The sequence below is a fragment of the Cottoperca gobio genome, chromosome 15, assembly GCF_900634415.1.
Source record: "Cottoperca gobio chromosome 15, fCotGob3.1, whole genome shotgun sequence".
NCBI classification, from domain to species: Eukaryota; Metazoa; Chordata; class Actinopteri; order Perciformes; family Bovichtidae; genus Cottoperca; species Cottoperca gobio.
The window spans coordinates 15451329-15471914 of record NC_041369.1 but is presented as its reverse complement, the minus strand read 5'-3'; the positions used below and the strand labels follow the sequence as shown (position 1 = coordinate 15471914).

At 36.1% G+C, this 20586-nt stretch overlaps 3 protein-coding genes and 1 long non-coding RNA gene across 10 annotated transcripts; all 4 read left to right on the top strand.

Annotated features, from left to right (window-relative positions):
- The first annotated feature begins 1440 nt into the window (after positions 1 to 1440).
- On the top strand, positions 1441 to 6463 carry LOC115019718 (uncharacterized). 4 transcript variants are annotated; one of them, XM_029449248.1, is made up of 9 exons: positions 1441 to 1495; positions 1755 to 2078; positions 2196 to 2528; positions 2788 to 2863; positions 3274 to 3362; positions 3454 to 3488; positions 5256 to 5333; positions 5460 to 5528; positions 5669 to 6463. In XM_029449248.1, exons 1-9 carry the CDS (start codon positions 1450 to 1452, stop codon positions 5723 to 5725), a joined length of 1107 nt encoding a protein of 368 aa, XP_029305108.1. In that variant the 5' UTR covers positions 1441 to 1449; the 3' UTR covers positions 5726 to 6463. The 4 variants fall into 4 exon arrangements, with proteins under 4 accessions (XP_029305108.1, XP_029305106.1, XP_029305105.1 ...); XM_029449246.1 differs by having other exon boundaries at positions 2731 to 2863; positions 5463 to 5528; XM_029449245.1 differs by having other exon boundaries at positions 2731 to 2863.
- Positions 6464 to 7060: 597 nt separating this feature from the next.
- LOC115019856 (uncharacterized) lies at positions 7061 to 20236 on the top strand. Of its 3 annotated transcripts, none has more exons than XM_029449520.1 (11): positions 7061 to 7109; positions 7259 to 7576; positions 7734 to 8030; positions 16987 to 17022; positions 17167 to 17203; positions 17301 to 17389; positions 17534 to 17568; positions 17826 to 17882; positions 18125 to 18190; positions 18363 to 18437; positions 19045 to 20236. In XM_029449520.1, exons 1-11 carry the CDS (start codon positions 7064 to 7066, stop codon positions 19105 to 19107), a joined length of 1119 nt encoding a protein of 372 aa, XP_029305380.1. In that variant the 5' UTR covers positions 7061 to 7063; the 3' UTR covers positions 19108 to 20236. The 3 variants fall into 3 exon arrangements, with proteins under 3 accessions (XP_029305380.1, XP_029305379.1, XP_029305378.1); XM_029449519.1 differs by having other exon boundaries at positions 17107 to 17203; positions 18378 to 18437; XM_029449518.1 differs by having other exon boundaries at positions 17107 to 17203.
- Positions 8442 to 9692, top strand: LOC115019862 (uncharacterized). The gene is made up of 3 exons (XR_003833509.1): positions 8442 to 8501; positions 8630 to 8664; positions 9064 to 9692. It is a non-coding gene; the product is annotated as an uncharacterized LOC115019862 (long non-coding RNA).
- Positions 11287 to 15442, top strand: LOC115019855 (uncharacterized). 2 transcript variants are annotated; one of them, XM_029449515.1, is made up of 11 exons: positions 11287 to 11335; positions 11590 to 11910; positions 12286 to 12579; positions 12716 to 12815; positions 13054 to 13151; positions 13280 to 13314; positions 13400 to 13423; positions 13678 to 13785; positions 14093 to 14149; positions 14424 to 14498; positions 14686 to 15442. In XM_029449515.1, the coding sequence occupies exons 1-11, from the start codon at positions 11290 to 11292 to the stop codon at positions 14746 to 14748; spliced, it is 1221 nt and encodes a 406-aa protein (XP_029305375.1). In that variant the 5' UTR covers positions 11287 to 11289; the 3' UTR covers positions 14749 to 15442. The 2 variants fall into 2 exon arrangements, with proteins under 2 accessions (XP_029305375.1, XP_029305376.1); XM_029449516.1 differs by lacking the exon at positions 13400 to 13423.
- Positions 20237 to 20586: the final 350 nt, after the last annotated feature.

Below are 20586 nucleotides of genomic sequence, written 5' to 3'. Positions count from 1 at the left end.
GTACAAAGGGTCGTAAACATATGGCTGAATACATGGAGAAGGCGTTAACCTTCTCCTCATTGGTCTCCGTTGGCGCTGTCACGCTCCTTGGAGAGCAGCATCAGGATGAGATGGTTGTAGACCTGTTTACCTTGAAGGAGAAGTGTACCTATTGTGTTTACATTCAATATTGTGCTCGTTATACATTTAGTGCAGAAAATACATATTGTGCAGAAATACATATTGATTGAGGTAGACAAATACATATGATAGTCTTTCAAGTGTGGATTAATACAATCAGGAGTTATTTATTTCACAATATGTTATCTATTTTATAGTAAATATATTAGGATTGTATAATAAAGGGTGATATTGCATATTCTTTAACTAAAGACCCTGTCACACATATCCGTATGACAGAAACGTATGCCGGCGCATAGTCCAAATACGTCCAACTTTTCATCGGATCGGAAAAGTGAACATATACAGATACGCATGTCTAACCTATTGATAGTGCATCACTTCCTAATACAAAATGTATCAGACGAATGCCCAACGAATGCATAACGTATACAAAAATATGGCGTATACAAAATATCGGCAACACGCTGGTGTACGTAGATATAAGGTAAGGTATAAGTAGTATTCGTTAAGAGCTCACTGTGTTACGCTGCGGTGCGTTGTTGAACGCTGATGTTTTGAACTTGTTAAAAATTTCCGGACGTACCCGACGTGTGCTTCATAAGATATGCAGACGTTACGTGACGTTAGACATACGTGAATACGGAATACGTAGATTAATACTTACCTACGTAAATACAGTACGTGAATACTTACCTACGTAAATATAGTACGTAAATACCTACGTGAATACCTACGTGACTACGTTAGAGGTACGTTAGATATAGGCCGACGGTGAACCCTACAGCCAATGTATTGATAACGAGTGGATACCCTATTCCTACCCTATGTTAAGATGATGCCTGACGACGGAGTAACTTATTAAACGTGTTTCTACAGTACAGCTAGCGTTCAGCATGTTAGCCGTTCTCCAGCATCAGCATGACGTGAACCAGATGGCACTTTTCCAGCTCCATTGGCCAGACGCTCTGATACGTTTTAAATAAATAAGTGATACGCCATCAATGTTTGACATACGTATAATAATTCATTATGTATACATCAGCTACAGCACAGCTGTGGAAAAGTTGGACGTATTTGGACTCTGACAAAGTTTGAGCTAATTTTCATATACGCCGGCATGTTTCTGTCATACGGAGCTGTGTGACAGGGCCTTTTAATTGACTTCCTTAATAAAGGTCTAACTACCTATGAAATGTGCTGTAAAAGTATAACCAGTAGATTTAAAGCAGGACCAAAAGCACATTGTTGTAAATAAGGAAGCTACTGAGTCATAACTACCCAGTGTAATCTTGAAAGTGCTCATTCGCTCATGGAATTGATGCAGCCATGACTTCTCTTTATGTTCTTCACCTAATACTTGTTGGGCTCATGGGTAAGTTATCTAAGCCTTAATAAGAACGCTCTGTATAAATAATTTAAAGAAAATAGTTTATACTGATATATTGATGTTGAGTCATAAAATGTGAGTCTTACTAATAATGATTAATGTGTTAAAAACAGTTAAGTCATGATACTAACTTGTAACAGATGTAGCTATGTCGCTGAGTAACCTGTAACTGAGGGTGATATACACAATGCATTTGAATGCACCACTATTAAATAAGTCTGTCTGTCTGCTTTTGTTTTGTCAGGAATTCACGGTGAAATTGTTGGTGTGAGTAAAGTGTCAGTCAAGGCCGGAGGCTCCGTCTCCATCCCATGTCTGTATGAGTCGAAATACAGAGACAATGTGAAATGCTTGTGTAAAGGAAAAAAATGGCCCAACTGCAAATATGTAGTTAAAACAAACCAGCTCGATAATTCAGAAGAGTTTTCAATCTCTGATGACAAAAACCAAGGAATCTTCACGGTGACTATTAATCATCTGACGGATGATGACAGCAGCTACTGGTGTTCTGTGGAGAGAGATGTTTTACTGGATGTCAAAAAACGTTTTGAGCTTTCAGTCACCAATGGTAAAGTCTATTACATGTTTTAAACACAGTTGAAATAATTGGTGAGGGAAAAAAACAAATGTCATTTATTCACTTACATGTCTCAGATAATAAAATCAGACTATTTTGTTTTTTAAGATGTGCAAAGTCTGTATGTGGACAAGCAGGAAATGACAGCATTTGAAGGAGGAAGTGTGACTGTCTGGTGCCGCTATGAATATCCAAAAGTAACAGAGTGGTGCAAGCTGGGCAGCAGCAGTTGTGTGACAGATCAGACTGGATCAATAGATGGAGCAACAGTCTCCATCAATGAAAGTGTCCCAAAAGTTTTCACTGTGACTATGAGTGAACTGAGGACAAAGAACAGTGGCTGGTACTGCTGCGCCAACACAGATTTCCAAATGCCAGTTCATATAACTGTTCATGAGTTAACCTCAACTACTGCAACTACAATGAGCCCCAATACAGCAAGTAAGATACCATTTTCTATTTTCGTAAATTAGCGACTTATTATAAAAAATGAAGCCAGTCAGTGCACACAACAAAGGTGACACAAATCAAACCTGGAAACAATGCCTGTTAATCTTGCAGAATAGAATATATTCAGTGTACAGTGTACTGTATAAAAAATACATTGATATCTACAATGTGTACTAATGTTTTTTTTACTCAGACTTTACAGGGACACGTCAAACAGCTAACCAGAATTCCTCCCTGTTTATGAGTGCAGAGCAACATACAGTTCAGCCCACAAACTCCACCATAAACGGGGCAGGTGGAGAGAGCCTCCAAGATAAACACAAGAGGTCTGTACTCTCCACTTTTTGAACATCTTAAATGGGTTCAAATCAGATTTTATTACGTTTTCTGCAAATCACCCTCTTTTCACTCTTTGTGGCTCCTCATACAGCTCACCTGATAAACGGTATACTGTACAATCTCTTCAAAACACTAAATCACGTATTAGAGCATGGCATATAACTTTTGTTCTTTAGCATATATTCTTATGTTGCATATAGCAAAGCACATGTCTTTCAGTCAAACTCTATGTAACACATACCTAAAATGTGGCTGCATATTTTTTGGTTTTATGAATCAAACCTGTAGAAGAAGAATACATGAATGCTTAGGCCAATTTCAGACAACATTATAAGTTTTGCAAAAAAGTTTAACCCTTTTTAGTTAAATGTACCTCTGATCTGCATTTCTCTTCCAGTTTGACTATTGTGACAATTTTCACCGCCACTCTCGTCTTGTTGGTTGTTCTCGCTGCCTTTGTTGGATACAGAATAATGATAAAGCGCAGTAAGTCTGTTGTAAACTATGCTTAAACCATTTCAGGATTATAATAATCTATTTCTTAAAATATTTTCTTTAAAAAAATCATGTGTTGTAGATAACACCAAGACTGAGGGCCCTGACATTACTGCGGTAAGATAAAGCCCATTTTTGTTTTTTAGTATGGTAATAAATAATTGGTCATCTTCCTCACTGTGTCACAATCTGGTTGTACTTGCTTCCTGTTTTATTTTGAAATGTTCACTCCCCCTTGTGTCGTGTCTTGTTTTACTTCCTGTCCTTGTGTTTTTTTCCATCCCTCTGTGATTGTTGATTTGATCCTCCTGTGTCCATTCACCCTGCCCTTGTGTCTTTGCCTTTCTCCTCCTGCTGTATCTCGTTTCTTTGATTAGTGTCTGTATGTATATATCCCCGTCTGTCCCAGTGTTCCTTGTCGGTTCGTCATTGTTATTACCTACCTCGTATAGTCTACCCTCGTGCCTACCCTCGGTTTGTTCTGTTCAGTTTTTCGTTGTACCTTGTTTTGTTGTTTTTGTTAAGCTTTTAAGATTAAAGCTCTCTTTTTGTTTAATAAGTCTCGTCTGGCGTGCTTGCATTTGGGTCCTCCCCTGTACCACATCGTGACACGCTGGTTTATGTTCTTCTTTTCTTGGTGAACAAAACATTTTACAGTATGTCCAAATTTAGTCTGATCATACATCACATAGAACAGCATTTAAGGAACAAGACTAATCAAGTATATACTGTATAGTACTTCAAATACAGCTACACTGAGTGTGACTAGATCTACATCAGCATGGTACATGGTAATATACTACACAATTTTAAACCAGAAAAATGACCCGTCAAGACCCACAGTGGGTCTAAGGGTATTAGTACCTGGCTCGTTTAATTTAAGCCTAATTCAGCAAAATAGAACATTTTAAACCTTGATAAATTGAAATAAATTATAAAGTATTTTTTTTAGTAATCATAACAATAGACTCAGCAGCCACCTTTTCTTTGTCTAAAACATATAAATAATTGTTTTGCAAGTTTGCTCATTCCCAAAGTCGCCTCTATATAGCGTGAAAGGAGAAACTCAGTGCAAATGAATTCCCAATAACGTACTTGTTGCTGCTCAATTCTGTGAGTATTATAACAGCTTAAAATAACTGATAAGGATCTGAATTTTTCTCATTTGGATTATGACACCTTGACAGTGAGAGGATATTGTTTCGAAAGATTGTATCAAGTAATTTAAGATAAGTGCACTGTACTCCAAAAGCTGTGGCCCATCAGACTCTGTGACACCAGAGGGTCAACAATGGTGAAAAATGTAATATGGGACCTATACTGTATGTATTTTTAGTAACAGCAATCACAATGCAAGATATGCCCCTGGCAAAAAAAAGCCTTTAGCACCAAATCCAAACAAAACAAGCATAAACAACAATATCATATTTAAAAGCATTAAATTTGAAAAGGAAAATGGAAATGCAGCGATAATGTTTCTTCTCTTCATGCAGCTTCTGTGCTCCTCTAAAGCAGGGTAATGTAGACCTTCAGTGAAAATGAACGGAACATTTGAAACCAGATATCCTGTATATAAATGCTCCTCACATACAGTATGTAAAACCCCAGACCATGTAGATAAAAGTAGGCTTGCTTGCATATAAACTGGGTTCGGAAGGGGTTAATTAATGGCATTCCTGTCAGAGATACCTCCGTTAATCAGTATTCAACATAACACAGACATACACTCCATAATGGCAAACCTCTGACATGCAAAGTGACTAGTCCAATTATATTCAAATGAACAAAACAGTTATGCAGTTAGACAGGAGCTAGCTAAAATTGTAACATAATGATGTAATATATGATGAGATTAGCGTGAAATTTCAATTTCACTCCTTACAGGGCTCCAAAATTGGGAATGATCCTGATGTGCATTATGCCACCGTTGTTCATAATCAACATCCAGCAGCCCAGCACAAGGTAAACCAGATGAGAGCATCTTATTTTGTTTGACACAATATAAAAGTGAGCAGTGTATTAAACAACATTTGTATTTGTTTTTCTTTCCCCTGAAATTGTATCGCTCTGACTGCGAATTTTATCTAGCAGAACAATATTCCCGAAGAGATTGTGACGTACAGTACCATTTTAATAAAGGAGAGCGTGCGACAAACGGTATGTGATTAATTTCAACGTAATATAGGCATCTCAGTACGCCAACTATCTGTTAATAACTCAAATTGATGAGTGTTGTGGTCGTGATTAGTCCATAATTATTCAGCATTCTGTCCTCTGTGCTTGTTTTCTCTCATTAGACTGAACCAGTAGATGGAAGTGTGATCTACAACACAATACAAACGAAAACAGAATAAGTGCTAATTAGCAGAAAAGATGGGAGGACATTAATCCTGCAAGTATAGTCACACTGATGAAGTTATTCTGATGTGCACTTCATTATAATACAACCTTTTGGATGAATCAATCAACCCAGCAGTCTGTATTAGACAAGTGTGCAATTGAGAGACTCTTAGTCACTTGTGTTATTTTGTGCAAACCTGCACACATACAGTTCATCAAATAATAAAGAAAAAGCAAGATGAAAATGCTATTTTTTCCCCAAATGCATGTGTTAAAATCAAGAATTTGGGAGGGCGAGAACTGCACGGTGGTACTGTGTTAAGACTCTAAATTAAAGGTTTGATGTGGAAAATGTGTCACTTTCTGTTTGACACAGTGAGTAAGAGCAAATATTTTAATATGGACCAAAAGCAGATCAGAGGCCACTAAAATCGACCAAATATAGGAAGGTGCTTTGTGAGTAAAATGCTTTAACTCACTTCATCGTCTCTTGGTGCAGCTTTTCTAATGAGAGTTGACATCTTGCCATTGAAGCCTATCATGATCCAGGAAGGACATTTAATCATTTCCATTCCTCATCCTCCTCCACACATTGGCTTTAACGAGATGCTTTAACAACATCCTCTACATATTGCTACTAACAATTATTTGAATTATCAATTAATCAAAAAAACAAGTTTATCCCAAGTCCAAGGTGAGATAAATGTCTTGTTTTGTCAATACAAAACCCAAAGATATTCAATTTAATATGAAAAACTTACTTTAACAATTAATCGATTATCAAAATAGTTGCTGATTTATTTTTCTGTCGATTGACTAATTGTTGCAGCTCTAATTATTACTATGTCTGATTAAAACATTTTATTTTTTGTATCATTAATTAAGTACATGTAGTGTTCAATCCAGTAGGACAATCACAGACATTGTTTGAGATGTGATATGTGCCTGACTCAATTACTGAATGAAAGAAATTAAAATAATTCTGATTCTTTTGGTAAATGTAATGACAGATGTGTGTTTCGATTGTGTGTGTAAATAGTTACCCTTCATTATTGTGCAAATAAAAACTGAAAATGAAAAAATATACATCATGACTATTATATTTTACCTCAAACATTTTATTAAGGTTTTTACTTATTTAATTATTTTCATGAATATAAAGTCCTGTACTCAGGTTTCATATACTCTCATGCTAAAAGCAAAATGTAGCTGTATATATTTTTTCTTGCTTAGAAAAATAGGAAGCTAGATTTTAACCGTTGCATTTGCATGTTTAGGAAAATCAGGAAGTAGAAAATTAGTCTTTAAGTGCATCAGTCCTTGTTTTGTCTTCACAGTCCTCACTCACCGACATGGCTGTTCATCTCAGAGCTCTTCTCCTCCTCGCTGGACTCACAGGTCAGTCAGGGGTAATTGTGTGTGTACAGATGTTTATGACAGATGATGATGGAATGAGTAATTAATACACACTTCTGTGATCATTGGGAGACAATAAGAATAGTTTAAGCTATATAATCATTCAAATGCTGTATTTGTTCTTGTTGCAGGAAGTCACAGTATAACTACAGTCAGTAAAGTGTCAGTGAAAGCTGGAGATTCGATCACTATCCCCTGTCTCTATGATTCACGATACATAAACAATATGAAGTACTTGTGCATGGGATATTATTGGTCCTCCTGCTCATATGCAGTTCAAACAAACCAACGAAATTCAGGAAAGTTTTCGATCTCCGATGACAAAAGCCGAAGAATCTTCACAGTGACGATAAAAGATCTGAAGGATACAGACACTGATTACTGGTGTATTGTGGTTGTTAATGGAGGATCAGATGTCGGAAAGTATTTCCAACTGTCAGTCACCGGAGGTAAGAGTCCTTAAACACCTTTATGCACATTTCAAATACTTTATGTTATTTTAATACTTTGGAGGAAATACTCAAAGCAGTGTGTCATTTTTGTTTTGGAGACTTGCTTTGATATGAGGCTTCACACACTTTTCTATTAAATTTGATTTCCCTTAAGGTACACCACTTCTCTCTGTTGGTAATCAGGAGATTACAGGATTTAAAGGAGAAGAAATAACCATACAATGTCACAGTAGAGTTGAAGCCATTAAGTGGTGCAGGCTGGGCAGCTCCTGTGTGACGGGGTCGTCTGGATCAATAGATGGAACAGGAGTGAACATCAGTGAGAGTGGACCAGGTGTTTTCACTGTGACTATGAGTGGACTGAGGACAGAGAGCAGCGGCTGGTATTCATGTGTTAAAGATGACTTCCAGATGCCAGTGCATGTAACTGTTACTGACAGACCTACCACTAGTAAGTACTACAAGTATGAACGTTGGCATGTGTTTATTAATATATGTTGTACATTAAGAATACATGTAGTAATGTTACTCTACTTTATGGATTATAGCCACTCGTACAGCAATAAGCCATTTAACCTCATGAGCCTGTGAATGTCACCCTTGTTTTTGCAGATATAAATACTACCACAGATCAGGGTGACCAGGACAGGTCAGAAGGCTTTGAATTAACTGTGTTACGATCGAATAAACCAATTGTTTTTATTTATTATATGATAAATAAGACTGATTGGTTATAACCAAGGTTTAAGATGATGTAATAAGGATAATAAATTATGTTTCATAACTTTGCATTGTGTGCTTTTATTGATTTACTCCTGCTTCAGTCCTTCAGTTGACCTAAAGCCCTTCATCATCCCTTTGGGCTTGTTGATCGTCATTGTACTGGTGACCCTGTTCATCTGGTTTGTGTTTAAAAGGCACAGTAAGTCTTTACTGTACTTCAAATAATCCAATTCATGCCAAACATGTTTGTAATTCTTAAATATGTATTATTTAATATAAACCATTGTTCATTGAGAGTAACAGAAATGTTTACTGTTTCCCGTTTAGTGCAGACAAAAGCAGCAGCATCAGCCATGACAGCGGTAAGAAAAACTTTATTTCCAAGAGTTTCACAAAGAAGGAAGATTCATTTGACATTTTGATCTAAACTTTAAGTACAAAAAGTACAATCTGACATTTGGTTTGCTCCTATAACACAGACTGAAGAGCAAACATACAGCACTGTTGATGAAACCATGAAATCCATAATAATAAAAAAGTCTATTTTTAAAGGCCAAGTGCTTGAATGTAAAATACTAAAAATACAAAGTAAATGTAATGTCTTAATTTACCATTCACAACTGCAATTAAAAACAATTTGTAATTCATCAAAAACAGAAAGTGCTCACTTCTCTTTCATACATCCATTGACATTTCAAGGGAACAGTTTGTTGCCTTTTTTTTTTTATGTTTGATGTATACTTTTCTTTTCCATTACCCAGTGGTCACATGCTAAGAGTGAAGTGAACGTGACATATAGTTCTGTGGTTACCATGAAGCAACAAAGTGTACAAACGGTAAATACTAAGAAAACCCAGTCTGATACCATCATATCCTGCTGTTCCCTTTTTGTTTTTGGTCTCACTAGATTGTCATAATTTGTATTTTGTTCTTTCTTGTAATTAAAAAATTTTTCCCCAACAGTTTGAAGCAAATGACGAGAATGTTACATACAGCACATTGGCTTAGCACCGGCACATCTTAGCACATGTTACTCCTGTTTGTCTCCATCTTGTAATCTATCTGGAGAACTGGTGTCACAATGCAACACATTGTGACACCAGTTCTCCAATAACAACGTTCAGGTGTTATCATTTAGTTGTGCAGTAACTTCTAACTTTTGTATTTTGAGATTTACACCTTCACCTTACATTAGCCTCTTCAGCTAACATTTCAAAGAAGCACTTCCATGTTTGTTTGCCAATACTGACATGTTAACGATTGTATTGTTGGCCTAAAGTTCACATTAGTTAGTAATGTTGAGGCCTTGCAAGGTCTCCATGTATGCAAGTATCTTAAATTCAACTCAGTAGCTTGTTTAATCTTCTAGCCATGTTTAAGATTTCAATGTGTAAAGCTCACTCAATGTACTGTATCTCATACAAATAAAGTCATTTCTTAATTACTTTTCTTATACTTATTTTCAGTGTCCACATATCAATTCATCACCACCCTTTAGTTTTTTTTTTTTATAGTTCATAGTGTAGAAATAAGTGCATTCATTGAGAGGTGTATGTTCGAACGTATCCATTCAGGTTCACTCTTATAAAAGGATTTAAATATTCATCGGTTAACAAACGTTTGTACAGTCGGACCAAAATAAAGCAAGACCAGGGCTGCTTGGTGAAGCCAGAGTCAGGCCTCATGAAATTATACATAACAGTTAGGCATGCTGTGGCAAATGTTGCATATAAATACAGTCCATAATAACTCAACTCTTGATCTTCATGTGACAAGGGGTAAGAGTTGGAAAGATAACTGATGTAAAAGATCTTTTTTACATTTCTTTTTGCTAAGTGTTTTTTGTTTAAAGATCTGAATTCTTCCATCATTTCACAAATAAACATAAGTACCTCACACCTGAAATAAATACAAATTCAATGTTAGTTATATCCAGCATACATTTATTTTGTGTTATATTATTTAAATTCTAATCAAATCGTCAAATTATTTCAATTTCAATCAAATTGGTGAATTTCGTAATTTTTAAACACTCTTTTTTTTTGCATTTGTGGTCCGTGTAACGGTACGATCAAGACAGAAGGATGGTGGGACTCAATGGCACGACTCAGAGGCAGATCAATGTAAATGTAAATAGTCTTTACTGAAACTTTGCAGTGGCTATGGTACACACGTAGGCAGTTAATCATACAAAGCATGCAGGGATAATCCAGGAGCAGAATCGGGTCACGGAAACAGGTTCAGTACACAGGTAGATACTCAGTGTAGCAGCACAGCAGACAAGGATCAGGCAGAGACAGAATCAGGTCACGGAAACAGGTTCGAGGAAGCCGGGGAATCAAACACTTGGGAAACAGGAAGACGGTACTAACGCTGGAACTCTTGACATCAATGTACAAAGACAAACTGGCAACAAGAGACAAACAAAGCACAGACTATATACACCAGGAAGTGAGAGGGACCAACGAAACACAGGTGAGGACACTAACGAACAGACACCTGGGGGCAGGAAGTAGAAACAACAAAGAACAGGTAATTAACAAAATAAAACAGGAAGTACAAACGTAAAACATCTAACGAACAGGCCGAGACCTAATAATCCGTTGCTTGTCAGTTTTCATATTTCAAAGTAGGCTATGTTGTAAATTGTGCGCTGGCTATGTGTCACGTAGTCATGGATTACTGGGACACTTGATTACTAATGTTATTAAGATAACACACTTTGCTTTTCAAGTCAGAATGTCCACTCACCAGGAAATGGATTGATGGACTACTTACTCTGTACAATGCTCACTGATAGTTGCAGACCCAGAACACCATGTGACTGCCTGCAATATTTACTTCATCATCCGACCTATGTGATGCAACTACCTTACTTAGGAGGAAGAAAGACTGTAACAGATGGAATTGCACATAAAAAAGTTCATGAAATAGAAGTCTTGTCAGTGTCTTGGTTCATGTTTTTGTCTGACTGCTCACTCACCGACATGGCTGTTCATCTCATATTTCTTCTCATCCTCACTGGACTCACAGGTCAGTAACAGGTCATTTTAAAATGGTTTAGAATATTATGTCTTTCATCATCTTTGTGTTTCTCATGTCAAATGATGATACAAATAGACAGGACATTGTTGTGTTACATAATCCTTTAACGATAACTAAAACACTAACACCTATAATTTAGTATGCAAAACTGAATATGAACAGCTATAACATGCAGGTCATAGGAAGGCACAACATCATCAGCAAGTATATCTGTTAAAATGCTGTATTTGTTCTTGTTGCAGGAAGTCACAGCATAACTACAGTCAGTAAAGTGTCAGTGAAAGCTGGAGATTCGATCACTATCCCCTGTCTCTATGAATCTAAATACATAAACGATGTGAAGTACTTGTGTAAAGGAAGTGTTTGGTCCTCTTGCTCTACTGAAATCCGAACTGATTCACAAAGTAGCTCAGAAAAGTTTTCAATCTCTGATGATAAAATCCAAGAAATCTTCACGGTGACGATAAAAGATGTGACGAATAAGGACACTGATTACTGGTGTGCTGTGGATGTTAATGGAGGATTAGATGACAAAATGTATTTCCAACTGGCAGCCACCGAAGGTAAGAGTCCTTAAAGCACCTTTATGCACATTTGAAATACTTGTTGATCTTTTAACAGTTTGGTAGAGAGAATTGTCCTTCATGGAGAAATCCAATGATTCAGTCTTTAGACCTTCATCCTTCTACACACCTGTATAAAGATATTGAAGGTGTGGCCTTCACAGTCAATAATTTGGTTAAAAGTCCCTAAGCAGGGTCTATATTTGGCTACAAAGACTGATTGTTTTTTTAAATTTACTTTGTCAGTCAAAAGTAAAGAGTAAATGTAAAGTTGTAACTGTTGTAGATGCAAAGCATTCTTTGAAGCATCACCTGCTGTATATCTGACAGTTATTAAGCTTCCTACAAGTTTATATTGAGTTTGTTTCCCTTAAGGTACACCACTTCTCTCTGTCGTTAATCAGGAGATTACAGGATTTAAAGGAGAAGAAATAACCATACAATGTCACGGTAGATTTGCCATTAAGTGGTGCAAGCTGGGCAGCTCCTGTGTGACGGGGTTGTCTGGATCAATAGATGGAACAGGAGTGACCATCAGGTGGAGGAGTCTAAGGGTTTTCACTGTGACTATGAGTGGACTGAGGACAGAGAGCAGCGGCTGGTATTCATGTGTTAAAGTAGACTTCCAGATGCCAGTGCATGTAACTGTTACTGACAGACCTATCACTAGTAAGTACTACAAGTTAATATAAATTATAATTTGTCAAGTAAAACCATTTGCAAATGTTTTGGTGGTATCCTAAAAGATATAAACATACACACTGCCATATTACTGGACTAATCATTGTCCTGTTTGGAATTATAGCCACACCTGCAATGACTAGAAGTTTAACCACCTTATCAACCACTCCCAATACCATCCAGACAGGCAGAGCTATTACCACTGCTAAGACTGGACAGGACGGGTCAGTCTTTGCATTTACATGCAGTATTTAAAGAATTGTGCTCAGATATAACCATCCTTGTAAGACAATCTCTCTATGCATGTTTTTAAGGAACTTCTTTTATAACCTACACTGATATGAAAATAGGATTAAATAGTACTAGTAATAAATAGTAATAGTAGATTAATACATTTTACATTGCATTGTAGCAATGTTTGAACAAGAAGAGGTTATGTATATTAACATGTTTTTACTGCAGTGCTTCAATTGACATAAAGAGCCTCATCATCAGTCTGAGTTTGCTCCTCTCCGTTGTAATGATGGCCTTGTTCATCTGGTTCATGTTGAGAAAACACAGTAAGTCAAATTGTAAAGTTCGATCAATTCAATTCATGCCATATATATGTCTATATGTTTATATATTGAAATGTGTACACTTTAAGTTGAGATCATTATGCATTGTACATTTTCTTTTTAACTTTTAGAAAAGACCAAAGCAGAGTCATCAGCCCCAACAACAGTAAGATATGTATTCATTTCCCAATATATGTATGTATATATATATATATATATAATTTAATAATTATAATTTTATTTTATAAAAGGTTAGAAGGATTCACAGCATACAGGTAAACAATTATAAAAGTGAATCTTACTATATTAAAATGTTCAAAGAAGATACTGTCTTTTTTTGGTTTTGGTTGAACATTGAATGCATTGCCATGAAATTAATATACAATGTATCATAATGACTTTGCTGAGCCTCTCGCTTTCCCTCTGGTGCCACCATGAGGTTCACATTTTAGGTTCAGGATTAAATGCCTTAACTTTACAGACTTTTATGGAAGAATTGTATTAACTTTTGTGATCCCTTTTCTTCTAGCGGCAAGATTTGAGAAAGTCCTCTGACATTTGCTTTGTTCCTTCAACACACGCTGAGGAGGAAGTAACACACTGTGAAGTTAAACACAAGAGAAAGACTTCAAGCCGGGTAACCCATGACTGCAAACATTCAGTTAACATACAGTGGAGAACAGGTTGCAAGACTGTACCATCGAAGAATATTTCTATCAGATAAAATACATCTTAATTATGCTATATTGTCCTTTCATCAAGAGAATACAGTAACCACTATCAGAAGTCAGTTGAGCATTAATGTGCTCACAAAGTCATAAGATGCTTGACAATTCCTCTAACCATGATGTGTTTGCCTATTTTAACAAAAGGTAGAAATTGTAATCACATTTAACCTCTTTAGTCTTTATTTTAACAACATTTGGTTTCCTCCTTCAACATAGGATCAAGAGGACGCAACATACTGTAATGTTGGGAACATGAGAAAAACATCAGTCCAGGTGACTCAACACACCAACACCTCTCCCTGACGAAGGCTTGATGCTGAAACGGGAGTTTTTAGGTTTTCTAGGTCTAACATGCCGTTATAATAAAGACCGTGTAATATTGTTTTTGACACTAAAACCATGATTGGTATTAAACAATACAAGTACACAAAATACACACAGTGAACTAACTTCTTACTTCACCAAGTGCAGATAAATTAAACCGTTTGAAATCCATGAAACAAGGGAAAGTGTTTAATTCTCTGTTTAATATTTGTCCCTTATCCAGAAGTTATGTTCTGAAAGTGATGTGGACTTGATGTACAGTTCTGTGACTACCATAAAGCAAAAAAACATAAAACGGGTAAATATTAAAAAGCATATTGTTTCTCTTTTTAAAAAATAAAAAAGGAATTGTTTCTTGCTTCCTGTATTTTAGTCTTTTTAATTAATTTTGTTTGAAAATACCTCTTTGTCAGAGTTGAAAAATGTCAACATTATGAACTTCGGCTTCGTTCTTAATGGTCATTTCTGCTTCTGTTCTCTAACAGGTTGAAGCAGAAGACCAGGATGTGACATACAGCACGTTGGCTCAGCAGCACCAACACATTTAAATGTCTGTCTTCTAATCTTTCTATCTCTCGGTTACTGGACAGTTATATGTTTTGAAACGAGAGTGTTGCAAGGTGCTTTTATCTTTTGGTTGTGCAGGAACTTCTTCCTTCTCCTTTTTCATTTGCAGCTGTGTTTGTGCTTAATTTATTACATTTAGAAAATGTAACTGAATACGGCGAAACTTAATATGTGTCTCGTCTGTCGTTCCACAATCACAGGTTGGTGTTCTCATCGAGTGAAAGAGCGTCCGTTTCACAATTATATTTAATCCACTTTGTGAAGCCACATGACTACCTAACCACAGATATGTTAGTACAATTAGGTGCTGTGTGAGGTCCTTTAAGTGTCCTCGAGAGCTCGCTAGTCTCATAAATATAACTGTTAAAGGATTTGGACTTCATCTTTTCTTGAGGCTTACTGCCTCACATAAAACCCAGATACAAGGGCATACAGTTTCTAGTGTTCGGTTTTTCTCTGTACTTTGTGTTTCAGTCTGTCACTTTTAGACATTTCCAGTGTACCTCTGTGTAATTTTAATTGCCAAAAAGTGATCTGAAACCATAGCAGGAAACAAGTAGCATAAGTCTGTGTATATGATATTTCTGTTACTTGATTTAGTTATGCAAAACAAATCATAATCTTATTAATCATTCAATGTCACTACTACCCTGTTTTAAATAAATCAACACAATTCAGTCCATACACCTGGAGTGCAAATCTTTTCTTTTGAAATGTTGTATTCACTGTACTTTACACCCAGTCTACTATATTCAGGAAGTACGCTCTAGCTGCATAGATATTTATATACATAATATAATTCACGATTGTAAAGTAACGTAGGAGGAGATGGATTTGAACTGTTGCATATTTAGAAAAATAGGAAGCAGACGATCAGTCTTGCAGTGCGCTGGTTCATGTCGTTTCGTCTTCTCACTCACCGACATGGCTGTTCATCTCAGCTTTCTTCTCATTTTCACTGGACTCGCAGGTCAGTGACAAGAATCATTTTATAATTGTGTATATTGTATTTTATGTTTCTAATGGTCGTGTCAGAAGATGATAATATCAGTTAGACTGTAATATTCTCTAGTTTTGTATTTTATATATTATGAAAGCTATAGTGACCAAATGTGTGAAACAACAGATAACATGAAGGAAGATTATTATTATTATTTATTGTAACATTTAAAATGCTGTATTTGTTTCTGTTGCAGGAAGTCACAGTATAACTACAGTCAGTAAAGTGTCAGTGAAAGCTGGAGAGGAGATCACTATCCCCTGTCTCTATGACTCTAAATACATAAACAATGTGAAGTACTTGTGTAAAGGATATTATTGGTCCTCTTGCTCTACTGAAATCCGAACTGATTCACAAAGTATCTCAGAAAAGTTTTCAATCTCTGATGATAAAATCCAAAAAATCTTCACGGTGACGATAAAACATGTGACGAATAAGGACACTGATTACTGGTGTGCTGTGGAGGTTAATGGAAGATTAGATGACAAAATGTATTTCCAACTGACAGCCACCGGAGGTAAGAGTCCTTAAAGCACCTTTTATGCACAATTTCAAATCATTTTAAAAATGTTAACAGTTCAGAGGAAAAGCACTGAGGAGTTCTCTACATTATTACGACAGACTGGTTATTTTGATAATACTGTTTCTTAATCCTTCTCACTTCCTCGATATGTTTTCAACTCATCTATCTACCAGATGTAACTATATGCAAGATATATTTGAAACATCAGCAGCATAGGCTACTCACAAGTGTCCATTGAATGATGTTCTCCATTAAGGTACACCCAGTGTCTCTGTGGACCGTCAGGAGATTACAGGATTTAAAGGAGGTAATATAAACATCAATTGTTACTATCGTAACTTTGGAGTAATGAAGTGGTGCAAGCTGGACAGGTCCTGTGTTACGGGGTCGTCTGGATCAATAGATGGAACAGGAGTGACCATCAGTGAGAGTGGACCAGGATGTTTTCACTGTGACTATGAGTGGACTGAGGACAGAGAGCAGCGGCTGGTATTCATGTGTTAAAGAATGACTTCCAGATGCCAGTGCATGTAACTGTTACCTGACAGACCTACCACTAGTAAGTACTACAAGTTAATATAAATTATAATTTATGTCAAGTAAAACCATTTGCAAATGTTTTGGTGGTATCCTAAAAGATAAAGCATACACACTGCCATATTACTGGACTAATCATTGTCCTGTTTGGAATTATAGCCACACCTGCAATGACTAGAAGTTTAACCACCTTAAGTAAGTTATATTATAAATGTTTTGATTTAATATAGATGAGATGTTACCATTCATATTCACACATCATTGTATTCACAATTACAGCAACAAGAAGTTTAACCACCGTATCAGCCTCCACTGTTAATCACAACCCTGTTTCTGCAGACCAAGCACTTATCACAGTTCAGGGTGAACAGCAAAGGTCAGAAGATTTTTACATTTTCTTGCAACTACATCTTTGGACTGTTGAAACAAGTCTGTCATTTGCATTGTGTGCTTTTATTTATTCATTTCTGCAGCCGTGTGATTTCTTTCATCATCACTTTGAGTTTGCTGGTCGTCATTGTACTGGTGACCTTGTTCATCTGCCTTATGTTCAAAAGACACAGTAAGTCCACGCTGAATAATGATGAATCCAATTCATGCCAAAAGTGTTATTTATTAATACATTCACCATAAATGTAAACTATTGTGCCTTATTGTCATTGAGCTTCATCGACACTGAAAGGAGTTTTCATTGCTTCACTTTTAGAGCAGAACAAAATAGATCCGCCGGCCACAACAACGGTAAAATATGATGATTCATTTCCCAACACAATGTTTTACAACAAAGAATACGCACTATCGTGGCCATTTGCTTAATTTAACACTTATCATTCTTGTGTTTTTTTGGAAGAGGACAATAAGTGCAAGCATTGACAGATAGAAAGTCAGTTGAGCACATGTGTGATCATCAATCCAGGAAACAGTTTAATAAATAAACTAATGATGGCTTTTTGTTCATATTTGCGATTCATGTTCTCTCCTCTGCTCATTCAACTCAGGCTAAAGAGGAAGTAACATACAGCACTGTTAAGAAAAAGAGAAAGACTTCAAGCCATGTAAGGGATCGTTCAAAATTCTTGTCCCTCAACCTTTCTTTCTTTTCTTTTTAGTGCAAAAATTATTAATCATTTCTTTGGACTATTTTATAGAATAAAGTTTCATTTCACTCTTTGGTGATTCCTCTGATCACGTGTTTGCCTTAAAAAGGAAGTATTTTTTAGGAAATGTTTCATATTAATATTATTAATATTATTATTATTATTATTTTAACAAAAGTTTTCATGTTGATGGTTTGCAGCTTCACCAGGCTGAAGAAGCAGTAACATACAGCACTGTTAAACCCATGAGAAGAACTTCAGACCAGGTAGCCCTAAACCATAACTTGTATTGCACAACACAAGTACAAGAAAAGACACACGTACACTCAAACAGCATTTATTATTTGATCATACACATATGTATTTGCAATAAGCAAAACAAAAAGGAATAAGTTCAACTGTTAATTTGATCTGTTTCATGTCTTCTTTGTTCCATTGCGGTCCGATGCTAAGAGGGATGTGGACGTGATATACAGCTCTGTGCTTCATGTAGAACAACACACTGTACACACGGTAAATTTGAAGAGATTCAAACCCAGACTCACACTTTTTCTCACATACTTTAGGATACAGAGTGAAGCTTTTTCCCAATATGTTCTAGCCACACTAGCAGCACGGCAATATGGATGTAAATGTCAGTCTGTCTGTCTGTTGGTGCACCACCTTTGTCAAAATCACAACAGCGAGTGGATGGATTATCATAAGAATTGGCAAAGATGTTCCTGGTGTCCAGATAATGTATCCCTACAAATGTGGTGATCCCTTAACTTTTCATCCAGCACCATCATCAGATCAAAAATGTAATGTGTTGTTAATGAACAAATACATACAAAGCTAATAGCATTCACATCAGACTCACTTTGCTTTGTGTTTTGTGCTAAATGTTAGCATTCTTACACGCTAAACTAAGATGATGAACATGTTAACCTTCCCTGTTAAACATGAGTATATTAGCATTGTCATTGTGGACATGTACGCATGCTAAAGTTAGCAACTAGCTCAAAGCACCATTGTGCCTAAGTACAGCCTCACAGAGGTGTTAGTGTGGTAGTAGACTCTTAATCTGGTTCAAATTGGATCTTTCTTCCTTATTGTCATTTGTTCTTCTGTTCTGCAACAGGTTGAAGTAAAAGATGAGGATGTAACATACAGCAGCTTGGCTCTGGTCGAGAAAAACCTGTAAATGTTCCCCCGACCCTGCATCTTATCCTTCTATCTATCACAAGTCTGTGGTTTTGCAGAAACTTCTTTTTTAAATTTTGAGGATGTACATCTTCTCTTTTTTTTATCCTCCTCTGCAAAGCTGTAAAACATTTAAAACTAGTATTGACCTGGGCCTGGTTTCCCTAAAGTGTTTTATAGTTAACGTTGACTGCAAGACAAACCTTCTAAAGCTTAAGTGGTGTTTCCCAAATGCATCGACAAAAGCATTATACTCTTAGAAATGATCCTACGCACATGCAGGAGGTTAAGAACAAGCTCCAGAACCTGCAGGAGGAACACACACACACACACACACACACACACACACACACACACACACACACACACACACACACACACACACCATCATTGAACTATCAGTTTCTGTTTTCATCATTTCCCTCTCCCTCTTCTTGTTTTATGTTTTCATCTCTTCTGGCTAAATTGCGACTCTGGTGATAATATTTTTGCATTTCCCATGTCTTCTCTATTCTTTTTATTTATGGTGCATGTTTGATATATAAAAAGTGACATTTACAATAGGTGACGTGCACATTCATGAAGTTCATAGGAACAGGCAGAGCTACATTTTGTGTTTACTATGTGTTCAAGAGTTGTGTCAAAAAACAAAGGTTTCAAATAAAAATTTAAAAATGTGTTTTATTTACACAAAACTTTGAAAAGTCCAGAAATGACATGTATATGCTATAAATAATATATAAATGCTGTTGTAATCACAGATACTTCCTTATAACAATTCAAGTGATTTATGATATTTAAACATTTCCAAAGCAAATCTATCGTATATATTGATTGACTTGGTACTTTAGGTCTACTGCAGTGGTTATATATTTGGTTTAATCTGATTTGTGACATGTCAACAATACAAACTATATGATTTATGACTATCTAATGTTCCTACTATCAACAATAGACAACTCAATTTGAAATCTCTGAAAACTTTGAGCAGGAAAATGTTTTTCTTGCCATTATATGAAGAGAGAGTGATTCCGTTAAAGCTTCATTATCTTTATCACTTTTGGATACAAGAACTAAAAGGTTGCAATTGTTTCTACTCTCGTGTTTTAATAAATACATTTCACTCCGTATGCTTGAAGTTCTGGTCTTTTGTTCAAAACATGTGTATTCACTGGCTCTTGCCCCCAAGTCTACAGTAAATGTATTCTAAAGGTGCACTGTAGCTGCAGGTATTTAGTACACTCTTATTGTAATTCCTCTGATGTGTTCGTCTTACAAAGGAAGTATTTATATGAAGTGGTTCATGCTTACTATTTTAACAAAGCTGGTGATGTTAATTTAAACTAATCACATCTAGTCTAATAAAATTATGTATCACCTTTATTTAAACAACATTTGATTTGAATCTTCATCAGACTGAAGAGAAAGTAAAATACAGCAATGTGAGATAAACTTCAGATGAGGTGTCCCAATGAAACTA